At 44.6% G+C, this 18,359-nt stretch overlaps 1 protein-coding gene across 4 annotated transcripts in view; it reads left to right on the top strand.

Moving 5' to 3' along the window:
• Window positions 1–18,359, top strand: part of EPG5 (ectopic P-granules autophagy protein 5 homolog) — a 127,265-nt gene that overhangs the window by 43,079 nt on the left and 65,827 nt on the right. For all 4 annotated transcript variants that reach the window (XM_029059968.2, XM_029059971.2, XM_029059969.2 and 1 more), the window contains exons 10-14: window positions 513–668; window positions 3,543–3,700; window positions 11,933–12,087; window positions 12,956–13,096; window positions 17,116–17,280. In XM_029059968.2, coding sequence (XP_028915801.1) covers window positions 513–668; window positions 3,543–3,700; window positions 11,933–12,087; window positions 12,956–13,096; window positions 17,116–17,280 — 775 coding nt within the window. The remainder of the gene's footprint in view (window positions 1–512; window positions 669–3,542; window positions 3,701–11,932; window positions 12,088–12,955; window positions 13,097–17,115; window positions 17,281–18,359) is intronic.

The following is an 18,359-nucleotide window of genomic DNA, read 5'->3' on the forward strand; positions in this document are numbered from 1 at the left end:
TGGTTACAGATGAACTTTTCTGCCCCTCAGTTATGGGGACCAGGAATGAGCAGAACGGAGAAGCGGAAAGGGTGGGCCCAGGAACTTCTAGTACCTGTTGCGGGTTGATTTTGCTGCTGAGGTGAGGAAGGATGACTGTAGAATTTCTCAGGTGCTGACTTCCTTGGCTCAGAAGAGTAGCTGGAGCCAGGCAATAAAATGGGAAGAAGGAGCGTTCCCTCTATCTCCCTTCTTTCTCTCAATATTGTCTCTAAGGGCAGTCTCGGATCACGCAAAGCACTACAGCATTCGGTATGAATCTTTATTATTGCCTCGACTATAGAGATACATTAGAGTGAAATTTTAAGTTTCTACTCAGGCAAGTAAGCAACCTTCCATTTAGACAGTGTCTTTTTTCAAAGTGGCTGCCGTTGATTACGTTGGAGGGTCAAGCGAACGGGGGAAGGCAGGAAAAAATATTGGATTGATATTGGTGATTGACCTGCTGTTGTCTTTTTTTCCCTCTTATATAGGATGACGCTTTGTTACGTGAGTGACCACTGGGCACAGTATGTTAGCCACAACCAAGGCTATGGGGCCATTATGCAGCCTTATTCAGTGGAGAAGCTGCAGGTTGAATTTGACGAACTTTTTCTCAGGGCTGTCCTGCAAGTCTTCAAAGCTAAGAGGTAAGAAATAAGGAAGAATAACTCATGAGTTATGTGTAGAACACTGTTAGCGAGTTAGAAGATATGATGTGTCAGAAGATATGATGCTGTGTGTGTATTTCCTGTTGGTCAAGGAACACATGCTATAACCAGACTTTTAGTTTGCTGGGAGCCCAGAGACTCTGAGTGTACCTCCCAAATTCAGTGATCACTTTTAGTGCATATATTAATGTATATTTAATAAATCAATCATGTTTAGTGAGTGCTTACTGTGTACAGAGCACTGTACTAAGTGCTTGGGAGAGTATATTGTAACAGAGTTGGTAGATATGTTCCCTACCCACTGTCTAGAGGGGGAGACAGTCATTTAAATAAATTTCAGCTACGTAATAAGTGCTCTGGGACTTTGGGTGTGATTAAAGGGTAAAAACCCCAGTGCAAGGGTGACACAAAAGGGAGGGGGAGTTCGCATAGTTTAATCAGGGAAGACCTCTTGGAAGAGATGTGATTTTAATAAGGCTTGGAGGGTAGGAAGAATGATGGTCTGTATAATATGAATGGGGAGTGATTTCCAGGCCAGGTGTGGGCGAAGAGTCATTGGCGAGCTAATCGAGATCAAGGTACAGTGAGTAGGTTGGCATTAGAGGAACAAAGTGAAGCAGCTTGTGGAGATGTAGAAGGAGAGCAGCGATTTGAGGTAGGAGGGGGCAAGCTGATTGAGTGCTTCAAAGCGGATGGTAAGGAGTTTCCGTCTTATATAGGTGAAGGGGGAACCACTGGAGGTTCTTGAGGAATGGGGAAATTTGGGCTGAAGTTTTTTTAGAAAAATGATCTGGGTAGCAGAGGGAAATATGAACTGGGGTGGGGAGATACGAGAGTCAGGGAGGTTCGCAAGGAGAACGATGAAGTAATCAAGGTGGGATAGGATAATGGTTTGGATCATCATATTAGCTGTTTGGATGGAGAGGAAAAGGGCAGATTTTAGCAGGCAGAACTGACAGGGTTTTTCTGAAAAACTATTCTGTCTGTGTTTCCCCACTCCGTAAGAATCTCCTCTTTGATGTTAGCAAGTAACATCCAACCATATCCATAATTTGTTTATATTAATATCCGTCTCCCCTCTAGACTCTAAGCCTTATGGGCAGGGAACATATCTACCAACTCTTTTATAGCACACTCTCCCAAGTTTTTAGTATAGTGCTGTGCATACACTATGTGCTCATTAAATACTATTGATTGAGAATTTGGTGACAGATTGAATATGAGGGTTGAATAAGAGAGATGAGTCGAGGGTAATGCCAAGTTTATGGGCTTGTGAGACAGGGAGGAATCTAATGGGTCATTAAGTATTAGGCAAATCAAGTAACTCCTCTATACCTCTTTCCAAATTTTTAGATTCCTTCATTCAGTGGTATTTATTGAGCGCTTACTGTGTGCAGAGCACTGTACTAGGAACTGCCCACACTGAAAGTACAGTCTAGAGTCGGGGAGACAGACATCAATACAAATAAATTACATAAATGTACAAAACGTGGCTTAGTGGAAAGAGCACGAGCTTGAGAGTCAGAGGTTGTGGGTTCTAATGCCGGCTCCGCCACTTAGCGGCTGTGTGACTTTGGGCAAGTCACTTAACTTCTCTGTGCCTCAGTTACCTCATCTATAAAATGGGGATGAAGACTGTGAGCCCCACGTGAGACACCCTGATGACCTTGTATCTACCCCAGTGCTTAGAACAGAGCTTGGCACATACTAAGCACTTAATAAATGCCATCATCATTATTATTATTACAAAAGTGCTGTGGGGTTGGGAGTGGGGAAGAATAAAGGGAGCGAGTCAGGACAATGCAGAAGGCAGTGGGAGAAGAGGAAAGAGGGTGTTTAGCCTGGGAAGGTCTCAGAGGAGATGTGCCTTCAATAAGGCTTTGAAGCAGGGGAGAGTAATTGTCTGTCCAACTTGAGAAGGGAGAACCTTCCACGCCAGAGGCAGGATGTGGGCTAGGGGCATTGGCGAGAGAGGCGATATCGAGGCACAGTGAGAAGGTTGGCATTAGAGGAGCGAAGTGTGCGGACTGAGTTGTAGAAGGAGAGTAGCGAGGTTGTACAGGAGGGGTCAAGGTGGTAGAGTGCTTCAAAGTCAATGGTGAGGAGTTTTTGTTTGAGGCGGAGGTGGATGGACAAATGCTGGAGTTTTGGAGGAGCGGGGTGACATGTCCTGAATGTTTTCTTAGAAAAATGATCCGGGCAGCAGAGTGAAGTATGGACTGGAATGGGGGGTCAATGAGGAGGCTGATGCAGTAATCCAGGAGGGATAGGATGAGTGATTGTATTAATGTGGTAGCAGGTTGGAAGGAGAGGAAAGGGTGGATTTTAGCAAGGTTGTGAAGGAGGGACCAATAGGATTTAGATGCTATTTGTTTAGTGAACCAATTAATTAAGTTTATCAAGGGCTTTGCTTTGTATTTATGAAAGTGTATGCCCTAGCAGCTTCCCTCAGAAGCTAGGGGCTTGTTTCATTTGTGACAAATCAGAAAAGTAATTATTCCCATCAGATTTGGAGCAAATGGGGTGCTCAATTGTAATGCCAAATGTATAGTTTTCAGATTGTCTCCTCAACCTATAGGAGCTTTTTTTGACATCGGGAGGCAACTTTCATATTGTCTTCAGTAATTACCAAGGATAGGTGTTTTACCATGCGGAGTCAAAACTGCAAATATTTCATGATCCAAGTCTTCCATTTTCACCCTTTAAATCACAAAACACATGGTTGGCTTGTGTTGGGACCTAGGACCTTCTGAGCTTCCGTTTCCGTAAGATCAGAAAATGGTTGAAAAATCTTAAAAGATTGGGGAAGAATTCTGCATAAAACTGTCTCTTTCTCTGCTTTAATCGCTACAGGCTGGGCATCTGGCTATTTATGTCAGAGATGCCCTATGGCACTTTATCTACCCAGATGCTTTGGAAACTCTTTTTCGTCATGCACTGTGCCGAGAGTGAGAACCTGGAGGAGCTCTGCACCACCGTTTCACCTGCTGAATGCAAGCAGCGACTCCAAGGTACAGCCTCACCTGAACTGGTGGCTTCTTGAAATGTTTGAGGTAGAGTCCTGTTTTTATGCGGTCTCGGATCTCCGTCAGAATGTGACTTCCATTCTTGCCGCAGCCTCCTAACTTTATGACGGCTATGGGTAGGTATCTTGCATTTCACTTGGGAACCATTGGTGAGATATGGATGGATGCTGCTTTTATCTTTTTTTGGTTCATTGGAAGCCAGTTTGACGCCTTAGGTGCGATCTACTCAACTGAATTCACTGTAGTAACTGCTCTCCGCAGTTCCCTTAGAGTAAATTTTTGGTGGACGGATTTGATTGAAGATTTTCCACCTGTGTACCTTGTCCAAAGTTGGGATAGGTTTTAAAGTAGACACTCTAATAGTGTCTAGTTCTTCAATTCTAGGATAGTTGCAGGTCTGAGAATAATCTGTAAAGGGGCAGGGGAAGGAGGGGGAGAATTTTTCTTCTGAAACTTTCTGTAAGACAGTTCTGAACATTTTGCCTTTTTGGTCCTTTCGAATTCATTTTAAAACACTGTAATCGGCATTGCTGGATAAACTTCCTTGTGGTTGGAGTTCAGTGGACTTTAGAAATATTCCTTTTGATGGTAACTTCTCATCTTTAATACCACATGAGTGAAAGGAAAACAAGTTGCTTCTTTTGACTTTCCACTTACCGCTTCTCACCTTTTCTCAGGATTTTATCTGGTTTCCCTTTTTCATTGTTCTTGTTCTCCTTTTTCTTGTTTCATCTTATGGTTTTCAGTGATGTGTGTTTTGGTCTGTCGTCCTTTCCTCTTTGTTACGTCTCCGCAGCAACAACTGAGTTGCTTGAGCCTGTTTGGAAAGCTTACACTGCCAAATTCCCCCCTGTCTCCAGCGTGTCTAGCTATAGAAAGTGGTATTTCTGTTATTTCTCTTGGGTGGATGTGGTCATCCTCATGCCAAACCCAAGGTCTTTGGGAAGATTTTGTAACATTTCCGTTTCTCTTCCTCCATCTGAACCGTTTTGTAGGGAGTAGATGGTTTTGAATCAGAATATTAAAAAGCAGACCAAAAAGCCAGATGCTTCTTTGATTTTTGTCTTATGTGAGTTAATAGGCAGTAGCTAATACAGCTGAATGGGGCATACTGTGTTTGGTCCCTGAAGCAGTGTGGTCTAATGGGTACAAGCACAGATAGGTCTGGCAGCCAGAGGACCTGGGTTTTAATGGACTTAGATCTGTGACTTTGGGTATTTGCTATTCACCCCAATCAATCAGTAATAATAATAATAATAATGTTGGTATTTGTTAAGCGCTTACTATGTGCAGAGCACTGTTCTAAGCGCTGGGGTAGACACAGGGGAATCAGGTTGTCCCACGTGAGGCTCACAGTCTTAATCCCCGTTTTACAGATGAGGGAACTGAGGCCCAGAGAAGTTAAGTGACTTGCCCACAGTCACACAGCTGACAAGTGGCAGAGCTGGGATTCGAACTCATGAGCCCTGACTCCAAAGCCCGTGCTCTTTCCACTGCGCCACGCTGCTTCTTCATTCATTCTCCAGAATCAGTCATTCTCCAACTCCACAGCTCCTATGTACGTGTTTCTAAAATGGTATATTGTAAATTATTTATTCGTATTAATGTCTTTCTCCCCCTCTAGACTGTAAGGTCTTTGTAGGCAGGGAGCGTGCCTGCTAATTCTATTGGATTGTATTTGCCAAGTGCCTAGTACAGTGCTCTGCATCTAGGAAAGTGCTCAGTAAATACCATTGATTGATTGATTCTCATCCTGGTTCCACCACTTTCCAGCTGTGTGACCTTGGGCAAGTCACGGAACTTCTCGGAGCCTCAGTCTCCTCAACTGCAGATTGGGGATTCATTCATTACTTGTTCTCCCTCTTACTTGAACCGTGAGCCCCATGTGGGACAGGGACTGTGTCTGACCAGCACATGGATTAGTGCTTGACACATTGTAAGCGCTTAACAGATGTTTCAATCTTTTGGAAGGCTTGGGTTACGTTCTTGGTGAGTTTTCTGTTGTTGCTGTCGTTGTTGTCTTGTTCCTGGGGTATTTTACCACAAGCATCCAAACTCTTCATCCAGTTGCTCTCGGTGGTGTATTAGCTTGAATCCTCTTTCCATTTGACTTCATAATGAACCAATTTGTGAGGCTTACTAAGCAGTTCCCATGCCAAAGAATACGTGCTTTCTAACATTTTGACGGAACGTTGCTTTGGATATGCCTTCTTACTTCCTAAGATAGTCTCAGGAAAAAAGAGTCAGAAATTCTAGCGTAGCTAACTCTGATATCCACTGAATTCAGGGATATGGATTTTGGAATTTCCCAGTAATCCCTAGACCACATTCTAGTCATTTATTTCAACCATCTCCTTTGCCCTAATTATTACCAGGTAGCAAAATTGCTTGTATTTCACTATCATTTTCTCTCCTTCCCTGGCATGGCACAGTGCTTAGGAGAAGTGAAATACACAAAAAAACAGACCTCAGTAGTGGTAAAAAGCAGTAAGGAGTCTGAGTAGTTTAGAAATCAGATTATCGGCCCCTGATCAATTGATGCTATGCTGTGAATAGGTGCTCTTTTCTAGTGATTTCTTTGAACCCATTACCTTTGCTGCCTCTTGTGTTAGTGTTTCTCTGGTCCTCATCTTTTTAAGTAGAACCCTTTTGGAATATCGATTTTAGCTGTCCCAGAGGAAATAGTGATTAAAGTTCCAATTCCTGGTCACACATTGAGTCAGGGCTATCTGGATCTCCATCATTTGTTTTTTGGGGGGTTTGTTTTTGGGAATTTGGGTTCTAATTCCAGCTGCACCACTTACCTGCTTTGTGACCTTGGGCAAAGTGCTTAACTTCTTTGTGTCAGCTACCTCATCTGTAAAATGGGGATTAAGACTCTGAGTCCCAGGAGGGACATGGACTGTGTCCAGTCTGATTCTCTTGTATCCACTGCAGCGTTTAGAACAGTGCCCGGCACATAGTAAGCGCTCAACAAATACCATTTAAAAAAATTGATTCATAATCATTTTCATGTTGTCTTCAGGATGTGCCTTATGAGCGCAGTCATCAGCATTTAGCATTTCCTGGACCATGCTCACAAAAACCTTTGATGAGGCTCCCAAACTGTTGAGCCAGAAGGATTTCTCAGTGCCTCAGAGGCGTATTCTGATCTCAGCTTGTCGATTTCTCATATCATTCCCAATCGTGACATTTAGAATAGATGAATGCTTTCTGGACTCATGAAACCTTATAAAACCTAATGCTTTATTATAGCCTACAGTGTTAAATCATTGAATTAATTGGTTAAAAAAAAATCAATCGGTCACCGGTATTTACCGAGCACATACCGTGCAGAGCACTGTTAAGCGCTTGGGTGAGAGCAGTGCAAGAGAATTCCTTGTCCACTGTGGAGCTTACAGTTTAGAGGGGTTTCAGACATTAATATAAATAAATTTTAGGTATGGACGTAGTGCTGCGGAGCCTGAGGGTAGGGTGAATATCAAGTGCTTAAAGGGTTCAGAGCCAAGTGTTAAGAGTGACTCCGAAGAGAGAGGGAGTAGGGGAAATGAGAACCTAGTTGGGGAAGGCCTCTTGGAAGAGATGTGAATTTTAATCCTGGCTCTGCCACTTGTCTGCTGTATGACCTTGGATAAGTCACTTAACTTCTTTGTGCCTCAGTTACCTCATCTGTAAAATGGGGATTGAGACTGTGAGCCCCACGTGGGGCAGGGACTGTGTCCAGTCCAATTTTCCTGTATCCACCCCAGCGCTTAGTACAGTGCCTTGCACACTGTAAGCGCTTAACAAGCACTGTAATTATTATTATTATTTACTAAGGCTTTGAAGGTGGGAAGAGTGGTGTTCTGTCAGATATGAAGGGGGAGGGAGTTCCAGGCCTGAATCGCTAACATTTCTCAATTTCATGTACTCTTAATATCCTTAGTAATTTTGTCTATATTGACTTTTCAGTTTTTGCAGAAGGCACATGGATTTCTCTTCTTCAGAGACATCGTAAACTTGTGTATTCACACGACCTGTGCAGAGCCGAACAGAGGGCTTCTTAATCAGCTGCTCTAGAGTCATTTTCTCCATACAAACCCTGACATTTGCTTTCGTTGTCCTAGCTGTCTCCTCAGAGCTTGAAAAGGCTCTGTCTCTCTTTCACATTGTACCCAACACCTCTGCTTCAAAAGAGCGCACCCATCTCAGATTTCTTCCTGGTAAAATTGATATGCCTGTCGCTCTTACCTCCCAGCATTCCGCAGCTCTTTTAGGATCCTTGAAAATTCTTTCTGTGTTTTTTCCGATGGAATTTTCTTCTTCCCAGCTAGAGATCATTCTGCTTCGGATCTGTAGATGCGGGCAGTGTTTTTGGCCTCCTGGACCACTTCATTTTTTTGTGTGTCTGTGGATTTGTCTTTAGGTTGAACTTTTCATGCCGCTGCTTTTTGAGGACAGGCCATATCAGGAGGTTCTACCAATGTGAAATGGAGTGATGTAGAAACCAGCACAGGGCAGAAGTTGCCAACTCAGAGCTTAGCCCTAATCCGGTTTAGGCATCTGGCGTGATCGCTCGATGGGTCAGATGTGGTCCGCGGGTAGAATTTTGCCCACCCCTTAGCTAGTTGATGCGAAACGGATTTGTAAGGATGACCAATCTGTAAGGGCGACATTGATGCTGGGTCTTGCCCAGTGGGATTGTCGCTGTGTTTGGACCTAAAATCATGCTGTGATTGTAGAGAGGCAAAATTGACTCTTAGGCGCAAGTAGCTTTTTCGGGAGATTTTTTGGCCAGGAGCTTTGCTTGCATATTGCCAGCAGGGAAGAGGAAAGAAGTTGTCTTGGTAGTTTCAACAACTTGCCAAGAGTTGGGCTTTTCAAGCTCCTAGGAAAACCTTGAGCAGTTTGAAGTTTTCTGCTTTTGCCAGTGTGAGGGGGAGAGAGTTCTCAGCTTGGTCCCAAACAGATTAAAAAACATGACTTAGTTCAAATTCTGGTGTGTTTTTTTCTTCAAGTTCCCAGATTTGATTCAGGATAAGTCTTTAGTCCTTACTAGAGTCTAGAGCAGCCCAAGTCACCATTTTAAAATGTTGGCAAGCTTTTTGTGCAGGTGTGCTTGAATTCAACAGAAGCAGAAGACACGGTTCCTGCATTTTAGGCTTAGATCCCTCCTCCTTTCTGCCACGTCCGCGGCTCTTGAGCCTTCCGGAGATGCTCCCCGGAGCACCTGGTACGGCGCTCGGCGCACAGTAAACACTAAATAAATGCCTTTGACGGCTTTGGTAAATGACTACCCTGCTCTCCAGACCAGCCACCTTGCAACATGGAGTTCCAAACCAGGGGTCACTATTGCAAATATCAAGTATGTGTCTTACTGCTCGTGGTGGGTGTGTCTTTTCCCTTCCTCTTATTTGGAAAGGAGGTGCTGTGAAATGTAGGTAGCTCCATCCTGGTCTTTCACTGAGGGGTCAAAATTAAATGCAGGTGATGGACAGCATCCTTGGTTTCCAAGCAGCCCTAGGCAGAGTCCTATCGACAGCCACTTGTAGCCCATACCATGTTCAGTTTTCCCGTCCTCAGTACTTGCGTATATTTATGTGTGATCCCATATTCATTGCTTAGAATTCCTTAACTCCCATTCTCTCCTAGACCCCCTCCAATCTGGCTTCCGTCCCCTCCACTCTGCCGAGACTGCTCTCTCTAAGGTCACCCATGACCTCCTTCTTGCCAATTCCAATGGCTCCTACTCCATTCTAATCCTCCTTGACCTCTCTGCTGCCTTTGACACTGTCGACCATCCCCTCCTCCTCCATACCTTATCTCACCTTGGCTTCACGGACTCCGTCCTCTTCTGGTTCTCCTCCTACCTCTCTGGCCGGTCATTTTCGGTCTCCTTCGCTGGAGCCTCCTCCCCCTCCCATCCTTTAACTGTTGGAGTTCCTCAAGGGTCAGTTCTTGGCCCTCTTCTGTTCTCCATTTACACTCACTCCCTCGGTGAACTCATTCGCTCTCACGGCTTTGACTACCATCTCTACGCAGATGACACGCAGATCTACATCTCCGCCCCGTCCTCTCCCCCTCCCTTCAGGCTCGCATCTCCTCCTGCCTCCAGGACGTCTCCACCTGGATGTCGGCCCGCCACCTAAAACTCAACATGAGCAAGACTGAGCTCCTCATCTTCCCTCCCAAACCCGGTCATCTCCCAGACTTCCCTATCACCGTGGATGGCACGACCATCCTTCCCGTCTCTCGGGCCCGCAATCTCGGTGTCATCCTTGACTCGTCTCTCTCGTTCACCCCACACATCCTATCCGTTACCAAGACCTGCCGGTTTCACCTCTACAATATCGCCAAGATCCGCCCTTTCCTCTCCACCCAAACGGCTACCTTACTGTTACGGGTTCTCGTTATCTCCCGGCTAGATTACTGTGTCAGCCTTCTCTCTGACCTCCCTTCCTCCTCTCTCGCCCCGCTCCAGTCTATTCTTCACTCCGCTGCCCTTCTCATCTTCCTACAGAAACGATCTGGGCATGTCACTCCCCTTCTTAAACAACTCCAGTGGTTGCCTATCAACCTCCGCTCCAAACAAAAACTCCTCACTCTAGGTTTCAAGGCTCTCCATCACCTTGCCCCTTCCTACCTCTCCTCCCTTCTCTCTTTCTACCACCCACCCTGCACGCTCCGCTCCTCTGCCGCCCACCTCCTCACCGTCCATCGGTCTCGCCTATCCCGCCGTCGACCCCTGGGTCACGTCCTCCCGCGGTCCTGGAATGCCCTCCCTCCTCACCTCCGCCAAACTGATTCTCTTTCCCTCTTCAAAACCCTACTTAAAACTCACCTCCTCCAAGAGGCGTTCCCAGACTGAGCTCCTCTTCTCCCTCTACTCCCTCTGCCATCCCCCCTTTACCTCTCCGCAGCTTAACCCTCTTTTTCCCCTTTTCCCTCTGCTCTCCCTTCCCATCCCCACAGCACTGTACTCGTCCGCTCAACTGTATATATTTTCGTTACCCTATTTATTTTGTTAATGAATTGTACATCGCCTTGATTCTATTTAGTTGCCATTGTTTTTACGAGATGTTCTTCCCCTTGACTCTATTTGTTGCCATTGTTCTTGTCTGTCTGTCTCCCCCGATTAGACTGTAAGCCCGTCAAACGGCAGGGACTGTCTCTATCTGTTGCCGACTTGTTCATCCCAAGCGCTTAGTACAGTGCTCTGCACATAGTAAGCGCTCAGTAAATACTATTGAATTCATTGTTAATTGTTCTTATTACCCTGGGTTGTTATTTCCATGCCTGTCTTCCCCATTTGAGTGTAAGCTTCCCGTGGGCAGGGTATGCTTCTGTTGTACTTTCTCAAACCCTTAGGTTTTGCAGTGGGTGCTCAATGAATGTTCTTTCTGCTCCCATGAGGTGCTCACCTTGGATGGTGTGGGGATAGAAAGACATCCTACTATATTTTAGTAGGCACAGTGTCTAAGAGATTGTCTCTCAGTGACACTCTCTGAGAAATGGAATCTTGGTGTGAGTGTGAGTCAGCTCTCCTATAATATATGTTTTCACAGTGCATTTTGGAGACACTATTTTCATGGAATTAGAAAGCATTCTGACAACATGAGGTTGTCTGGCTAGAAGGACATTGTGGTATCGGAAGAAAGGGCTGTATTCAGTGTCTATCGTAGTTCTTGAGATTCTTCAGGAACTTCTCACCCTGTTTTCTAGAACTGTGTGTGTGTGTATTTATAATATACTTAGAACCTATGCTTTGATTTCAGATGCATTTCTGAAGCTCACTTGAAGTTCCCCGTTTTCAGAATATGCTTGATTTTTGTTTTCTTTAGTTTAGAGATTGGGGAGTATAAATATTATCATGTCTCACAGGGACAGATTTGGAAAATAATGATGGTATTGGTTAAGCACTTACTATTTGCCAAGCACTGTTCTAAGCGCTGTGGTAGATACAAGGTAATCAGGTTGACCCACGTCGGGCTCACAGTCCCCATTTTACAGATGAGGTAACTGAGACACAGAGAAGTTAAGTGGCTTTCCTAAGGTCACACAGAAGACAAGTGGCAGAGCCTGGATTAGAACCCACGACCTCTGACTCCCAAGCCCGGGCTTTTTCCACCTCGACACACTGCTTCTCCTGAAGAAGAGTCCTTGTTGAGGAGCTAAGCTTAAACCCATACATCTGTATCCTTTTCCCACATTTACCCTAATGCGATTTTTTTTCTTCAGACCCAGATCATCTCATGAGTTTGGAGAAGTCTCTTTCCGCTATGAACAGCTCTGAAGAAATTTGTCTGCTCACTACATTTGCCCAGATGGCACAAGCCAGAAAGACCAACGTGGATGAGGATTTCATCAAAGTAATCGTGTTGGAGATATATGAGGTGAGCACAGTGTTACAAACCCAGTGGAAAAATGTTCTCCCAGGTTCATCAAGGACCCTTCTGATTTGTTCTTTTAAACTAGCTCACTGTTCCCTATCTTCACAAATAGAGGGGTTTGAAGAGGCAATGTTTTGGTGCGGTCAAAATGAGAGACGTTTGAAATATGCCCATTCATCTGCTTTCTGCCTTTACTAGTCCATTCAGTGAGATTAGTAGCACTATGGCAGTTTAATAGAGTATACTCTCTGCTGGACACTCTCTGCCTCCTTTTTATTCTAAAAACGTGCCCATCTGTTAGTTACACTTGTACTTCGTCAACCTACAAGAGGCCAAGGAGTACTCATTCCTGGAGACTCATCATAACCCCAGGTAGATTGTCCAGAAGAAATATCAAGAGGGAGAGCAAGGTTTTACTTAGATTCAGATAATTTTCTCCAGATTCTCTGCTTTAAAAGAACAATTGGGCCACCAAGGGAGTTTTAAGCATCCATAGTTGAACTTAATTGCATGATAGATGGAGCTACAAATGGGCCTGACATTTTGCATGTGGGAGAATAAAGCTTTCCAGTTTTTGCTGAATATAGGCTTTTGAGGAAATCTTTCTACTGTTATCAGCCTTAAGGGAGGAAAGAGAGAGCGTTGACTCAGTTGGAAATGTTAAACAGTTAAACAGTGTCAAACCGTGAGAATCAACCCAGCCTTCGTGACGTCCCCCAGATTTCCATATTGAACCATGTTGAATGGCCCAGAGAACGGAGAGCCAGACATGAAGAGACCGGCCCTTCTTTTCATGAAAGTGTGGGAAATAAGTTATATGAACATAGGCTATTGGTCGGTATTAAGTATCCTCCCCGGTTCTCTTTTTCAGGTGTCTTATGTTGGCCTTTCCACCAGAGAGGCCTTTTCCAAGATTGGTCGGGAACTCTTAGGATCCATCACTGCTGTTCATCCCGAGATCATTTCCGTTCTTTTGGAAAGAGTTAGAGATACCATTGACCAAGTTGGGGTGGTAAGTTCATTATTATTTCCCCTACCCCTAATCTACTTTAATGTCTCCCTCCCCTGATAGACTCTAAGCTCCTTGTGGGCAAGGCATGTGGCTATCAGCTCTGTTGTATTACATTCCATGTGCTGAGTTCAGGCCTCTGTACACAGTAAGTGCTCAATAATGCCACTGATTGATCCGTATTTAAATGACTCACAGGACAGTCGTTGAGTAAAAATAATAATAATTGCGGTATTTGTTAAGTGCTTACTATGTGCCGGGCACTGTACTAAGCGCTGGGGTGGGTACAAGCAAATCGGGTTGGACACAGACCCTGACCCACATGGAGCTCGCAATCTCAATCCCCATTTTACCGATGAGGTAACTGAGGCACAGAGGAAGTGAAATGACTTGCCCAAGGTCAGCAGGTATGTGGCAGATCTGGGATTAGAACCCAGATCCTTCTGACTTCCAGGCCCGTGCTCTATCCGCTTGACCACACTTCTTCTCATTTCTGCTACAGCACCATAGTTGGGACTTGAAAAACGTAGGTTATCCTAGGTCATAGTATTTTTAACCGTTCTTTCAAAGGTAAATAAGACGATGGGGGAAGGTGATTAGAAGACATTTAGAGTCATGTAGGGAAGGTTAGTAACCACCTGGAGTCTTTCACTCCAGGTTCGAGCCATGATGTTCCGGGAGAGGCCAGGCAAGCCCTGTTTGTATCAAGCAGTTGGCATTGTGGTTCTCTGACACTATTGACAGTACTTTGTTAGTATAATAATAATGTTGGTATTTGTTGGTATTTGTTAAGCACTTACTATGTGCCGAGCACTGTTCTAATCGCTGGGGTAGACACAGGGGTAGACATCAGGTTGTCCCACGTGGGGCTCACAATCTTAATCCCCATTTTACAGATGAGGTAACTGAGGCACAGAGAAGTTAAGTGACTTGCCCAAAGTCACACAGCTGACAAGTGGCCGAGCCGGGATTCGAACCCATGAACTCTGACTCCAAAGCCCATGCTCTTTCCACTGAGCCACGCTGCTTCTCTAATACAGCATGCCCAGCTGCCCTAAGTTCAATGTAAACAGATGGAAAAAGTGGACTTAAAGTTACAACTAGATTACTAATCAACGCCAATAGAGGGTTTCCGTTGCAGAAATACGATGCAGTTTTACTGGAAACTTTCAGAGGCATTTTTGGGCGGAGCTTTCCAGCTAAAGGCACAGCGTTCCCCGACTCTTCTCTCTTTTTCCAGCCAAATTATGCACTCATTCAATCATTCATTCATTCAGTAGTATTTATTGAGCGCTTACTATGTGCAGAGCACTGTACTAAGCGCTTGGAACATACAATTCGGCAACAGGTAGAGACAATCCCTGCCCAGTGACGCTTAACTCAAATATCGCAGCATGCCCCTGATGGACAGAGCTCGGGCCTGGGTGTCAGAAGGTTCTGGTTTCTAATCCCAGCTCTGCCACTTGTCTGCTGTGTGACCTTGGGCAAGTCACTTCACTTCTGGGCCTCAGTGACGTCATCTGTCAAATGGAGATTAAGACCGTGAGCTCCATGCAGGACAGGGACTGTGTCCAAACTGCACGTAGTACAGTGCCTTGCACGTAGGAAGCGCTTAACAGATACGGGGTGGCAGGAATGACTGTAATGGGAGAGGCTAGGCTTGCAGTTATGTTGCAGTAAACCTATGGGGGATGAAAAAATCTATTTGGAGAAGCACAGACACAGAAGCTGTGGCATAGTCTTCCAAGCCAATAATATTCCAGACAGAGAGCCTGTTGTGGGCAGGAATTTGTCTTTTCGTTGTTATATTGTACTCTCCCAAGCGTTTAGTTCAGTGCTTTGCTTGCTTACAGTAAGCGCTCAGTAAATACGATCGATTGAATGAATAATACATGAAAAGGCGGGGGAGTTTTGGTGGGTTCCCCGATGAGGTTCATTGTTGAGCTTGTAAGCTCGTTGTGGGCAGGGAACGTGTCTGCTAATTCTCTTATATTATGCTCTCCCAAGCGCTAAATGCAGTGTTCTGCACATAGTAAGTGCTCAATAAATATGACTGATCGATCGATTCTTTGGAAAATGAAAAGCAGCATGGCCCGGGGCAGAGCACGGGCCTGGGAGTCAAAAGGACCTGGGTTCCAATCCCAGCCCCACCACTTGCCTGCTGTGTGACCGTGGGCAAATCACTTACCTTCTCTGTGCCAGTTACCTCACCTGTAAAATGAGGTTGAAGACCATGAGCTCAGTGTAGGGCCTGGACTGTGTCTGACCCGGTCAGCTTGTATCTTACCTCAGTACTCATTACAGTGCCTGAGTACATAGTAAGCACTTAACAAATACCATTTAACAGTTGAAATGAAAATTTCAAAAGAAGTGAACATCTGAAGCGTCTGCCTGTGGGCGTATGTGTGTGTGTCAGAGATGGCCAAATTGCTCGTGTGGCTCCCCCGCTCCCTTTTTGAGGGAAATTCCTGCTTTCCACCCTCTCAGCCTCCACCACCACCCCCAGACCAGGAATGCCTGCCCGCCCCACCCCCCCCAGTTAAATAATTTTTGGTTTTTAATCGACTCCCAGCAGAATGCTTCTGATATGCAGTTCTTCAGGTCCTGAGGTTTGGCTGGTAAATAGCAGCCTGGTATAGTGGATAGAGCATGAGCCTGGGAGTCAGAAGGTCATGGGTTCTAATCCCGGCTCTGCACTTGTCCGACGTGTGACCTTGAGCTTTATTCTCTGTGCCTCAGTTACCTCAGCTGTAAAATGGGGATTGAGACTGGGAGTTCTCTGTGGGGTAGGGATAGCATCCAATCCGAATTGTTTGTATCTACCCCAGTACTTAGTACAGTGCCTGGCACATTGTTAGTGCTTAACAAATATCTTAATTTCCAGCACGAAGAACAGTGTCTGGCACATAATAATCACTTAAATGTCATCATTATTATTATTATTATTTGTACACTCCTGGGTGTGTGCAAATAAGCAAAGATATAATGGCAGTAGAAGATACCCTTAATCAGTATTTATTGCATGACTTCTGTGATCAGAGCACTCTACTAAGCATTTGAGAGCATAAGACTATAAACTGTAAACTCGTTAAGGGTAGGGAATGTATCTGCTAATTCCGTTGCACTCTCCCAAGCACCTAGTATGGTGCTCTGCACATAGTAAGCACTCAATAAATATGATTACTTGACTGGTAAGATAAAAGTAAAAGACCCTGATCCCTGACCTCAAGAAACTTACATAATCAACCACTATTTTTATATTAATGGAATTAAGCGCTTACTTTGTGTCACGCTCCGTGTTAAGCGCTGGAGTAGAGGAAAGCTGATCACGTTGGACACAGTCTGTATCCCAGATGGGGCTCACAGTCTTAATCCCCATTTTACATTTGAGGGACGTGAGGCGCAGAGAGGTGAAGCGACTTGCTCAAGGTCGCACAGCAGACAAGTGGCAAGACTGGGAATAAAACCCAGGTCTTTCTGACTCCCCGGCCCGCGCTCTATCCACTAGCCAACACTGCTATTTATTGAGTGTTTACTGTGTGCAGAGCACTGTACATGAGAGAGGATGATGGATTTTCCCATGGCAATGATGGCTGAGATGGAGCTGCACAGCAAATATACGCTAATGACGGTACAGCTCACTGGAGCGATGACCACAGAGATTCTGAAAGAGTTAGTCTCTGGCCCTGAGTTTATTTCACAAGGCAGTGGGACTCTTCAGCATGGAACGAGACCTTGACGATGGAGATTAACAGAGGAGGAGAAATCCAATCAAACACAAGCTCCTCCCAACACAGGGATTGTTCCTTTCACATGATGGCAAGCCCAACTCTGTTGGCAGCTTCAGGGGTGGGGGCCAAACTGGGGTTGTCCCCAGTGGAGAGCAAGAAGAGGGAGTGAAACAGTCTGCCAAACGCGACAGACAAGTTGCCAAAGTAATGGAGGTGAAATCGATATCTAGCAACCGATGAAAGCGTTTGTGATAGTCACCAACAAATTTTTAATTTTTTTCTCCAAATAAGGTTTCCTTATACCTGTTTAAAGAACTCCCACTTTATCTGTGGCGACCGTCTTCCTCAGAGATAACAGTGATTCGGGACTGGTTATTGAATTACCCCCTGACAACGGTGAAGAATAAATTGGCATGTGTCATCCTAGAAGGACTCAACTGGGGATTTGGTGAACAGGTATATATTCTGTTAAACAGAAAATGAGGCTCATAGGCTTTCTTCTCGGATCAACGTTTGCAGAGAAACTTTTCCTTAAAAGATTGATATTTCAGAAGTTTGTTTCTAGAAAGGTCTTAAACTTTAAGATGGGTAAGTTACTTCAGTTACCTCAAAGCGAAGATGTGTTTTCTATTTCAGTATTTTATTTATTTGCTAGATGCATAATGATTCATATATATAATAGTTGTTATGTTTTACCATGTGAACTCCTCGTCAATGAAATCAAAAAGGAAATAGAAAATAGAGAATTCCCACTCTTCTGAAGACCACTTATTAAATAATTTTTAGACTGATTATAGATACTTGTACATATCTGGGATACCAAGATGTAATTTCATGCACCTCAATAAAAACTTAGTAGCTCAGTGTGCTAAAGATATGCCTTAGGTTCAAGGACACACTAAGTTGCTTGAGGTCTGGAGTGACTGAATATTGCGTGAAGAAACCTTGAACCAGTGTTCAGAACATCCAGAATTGGCTCTTCTTTTATTAGAACATTTTGTCTAATGTTGTTCTTGTAACTTGAATTGTAGGCTTCTCCCACTGGATTGAAAATCTTTGTGGGCTGGGAATGTATTGAACTCTCCCAGGTTGCTAGTACAGTGCTCTGCATACAAGAAATACTTAATAGGACCATTGGTTCATCTACTGAAAAGAGAAGTGCAGAACTTGGGAGAATCTAGAGAAGAGTAATAAAGAATCGGGTAATGTGTCCTGAGATGAAAGAATTAGAGACTCTAACTCAGAGAAAAAAGAGGTGCTGGATGGGTAGGAAGTAGAAACCTAATATTCTTCTCCAGCTTGATGAAGGAATTTTAGTCCGTTGGTGTCGAGCTACTGTTCTCTGCTTCCACTGAGCTCAGGAGAGGGACCGACTCAAGCAAAAGAAATGCCGTAGATACGATGTTTGGAAAGACTTGTTGATCGGTTGTGAAACCCCATTTTGTTATCAAAGGAGACTGGGATCCCTCTAGGCTCTCAGCTGATTGTGGGCAGTGAACCTGTCTCCCAACTCTGTTATTCTCTCAAGTGCTTAG

The sequence above is a fragment of the Ornithorhynchus anatinus genome, chromosome 3, assembly GCF_004115215.2.
Source record: "Ornithorhynchus anatinus isolate Pmale09 chromosome 3, mOrnAna1.pri.v4, whole genome shotgun sequence".
Taxonomy (NCBI): domain Eukaryota; kingdom Metazoa; phylum Chordata; class Mammalia; order Monotremata; family Ornithorhynchidae; genus Ornithorhynchus; species Ornithorhynchus anatinus.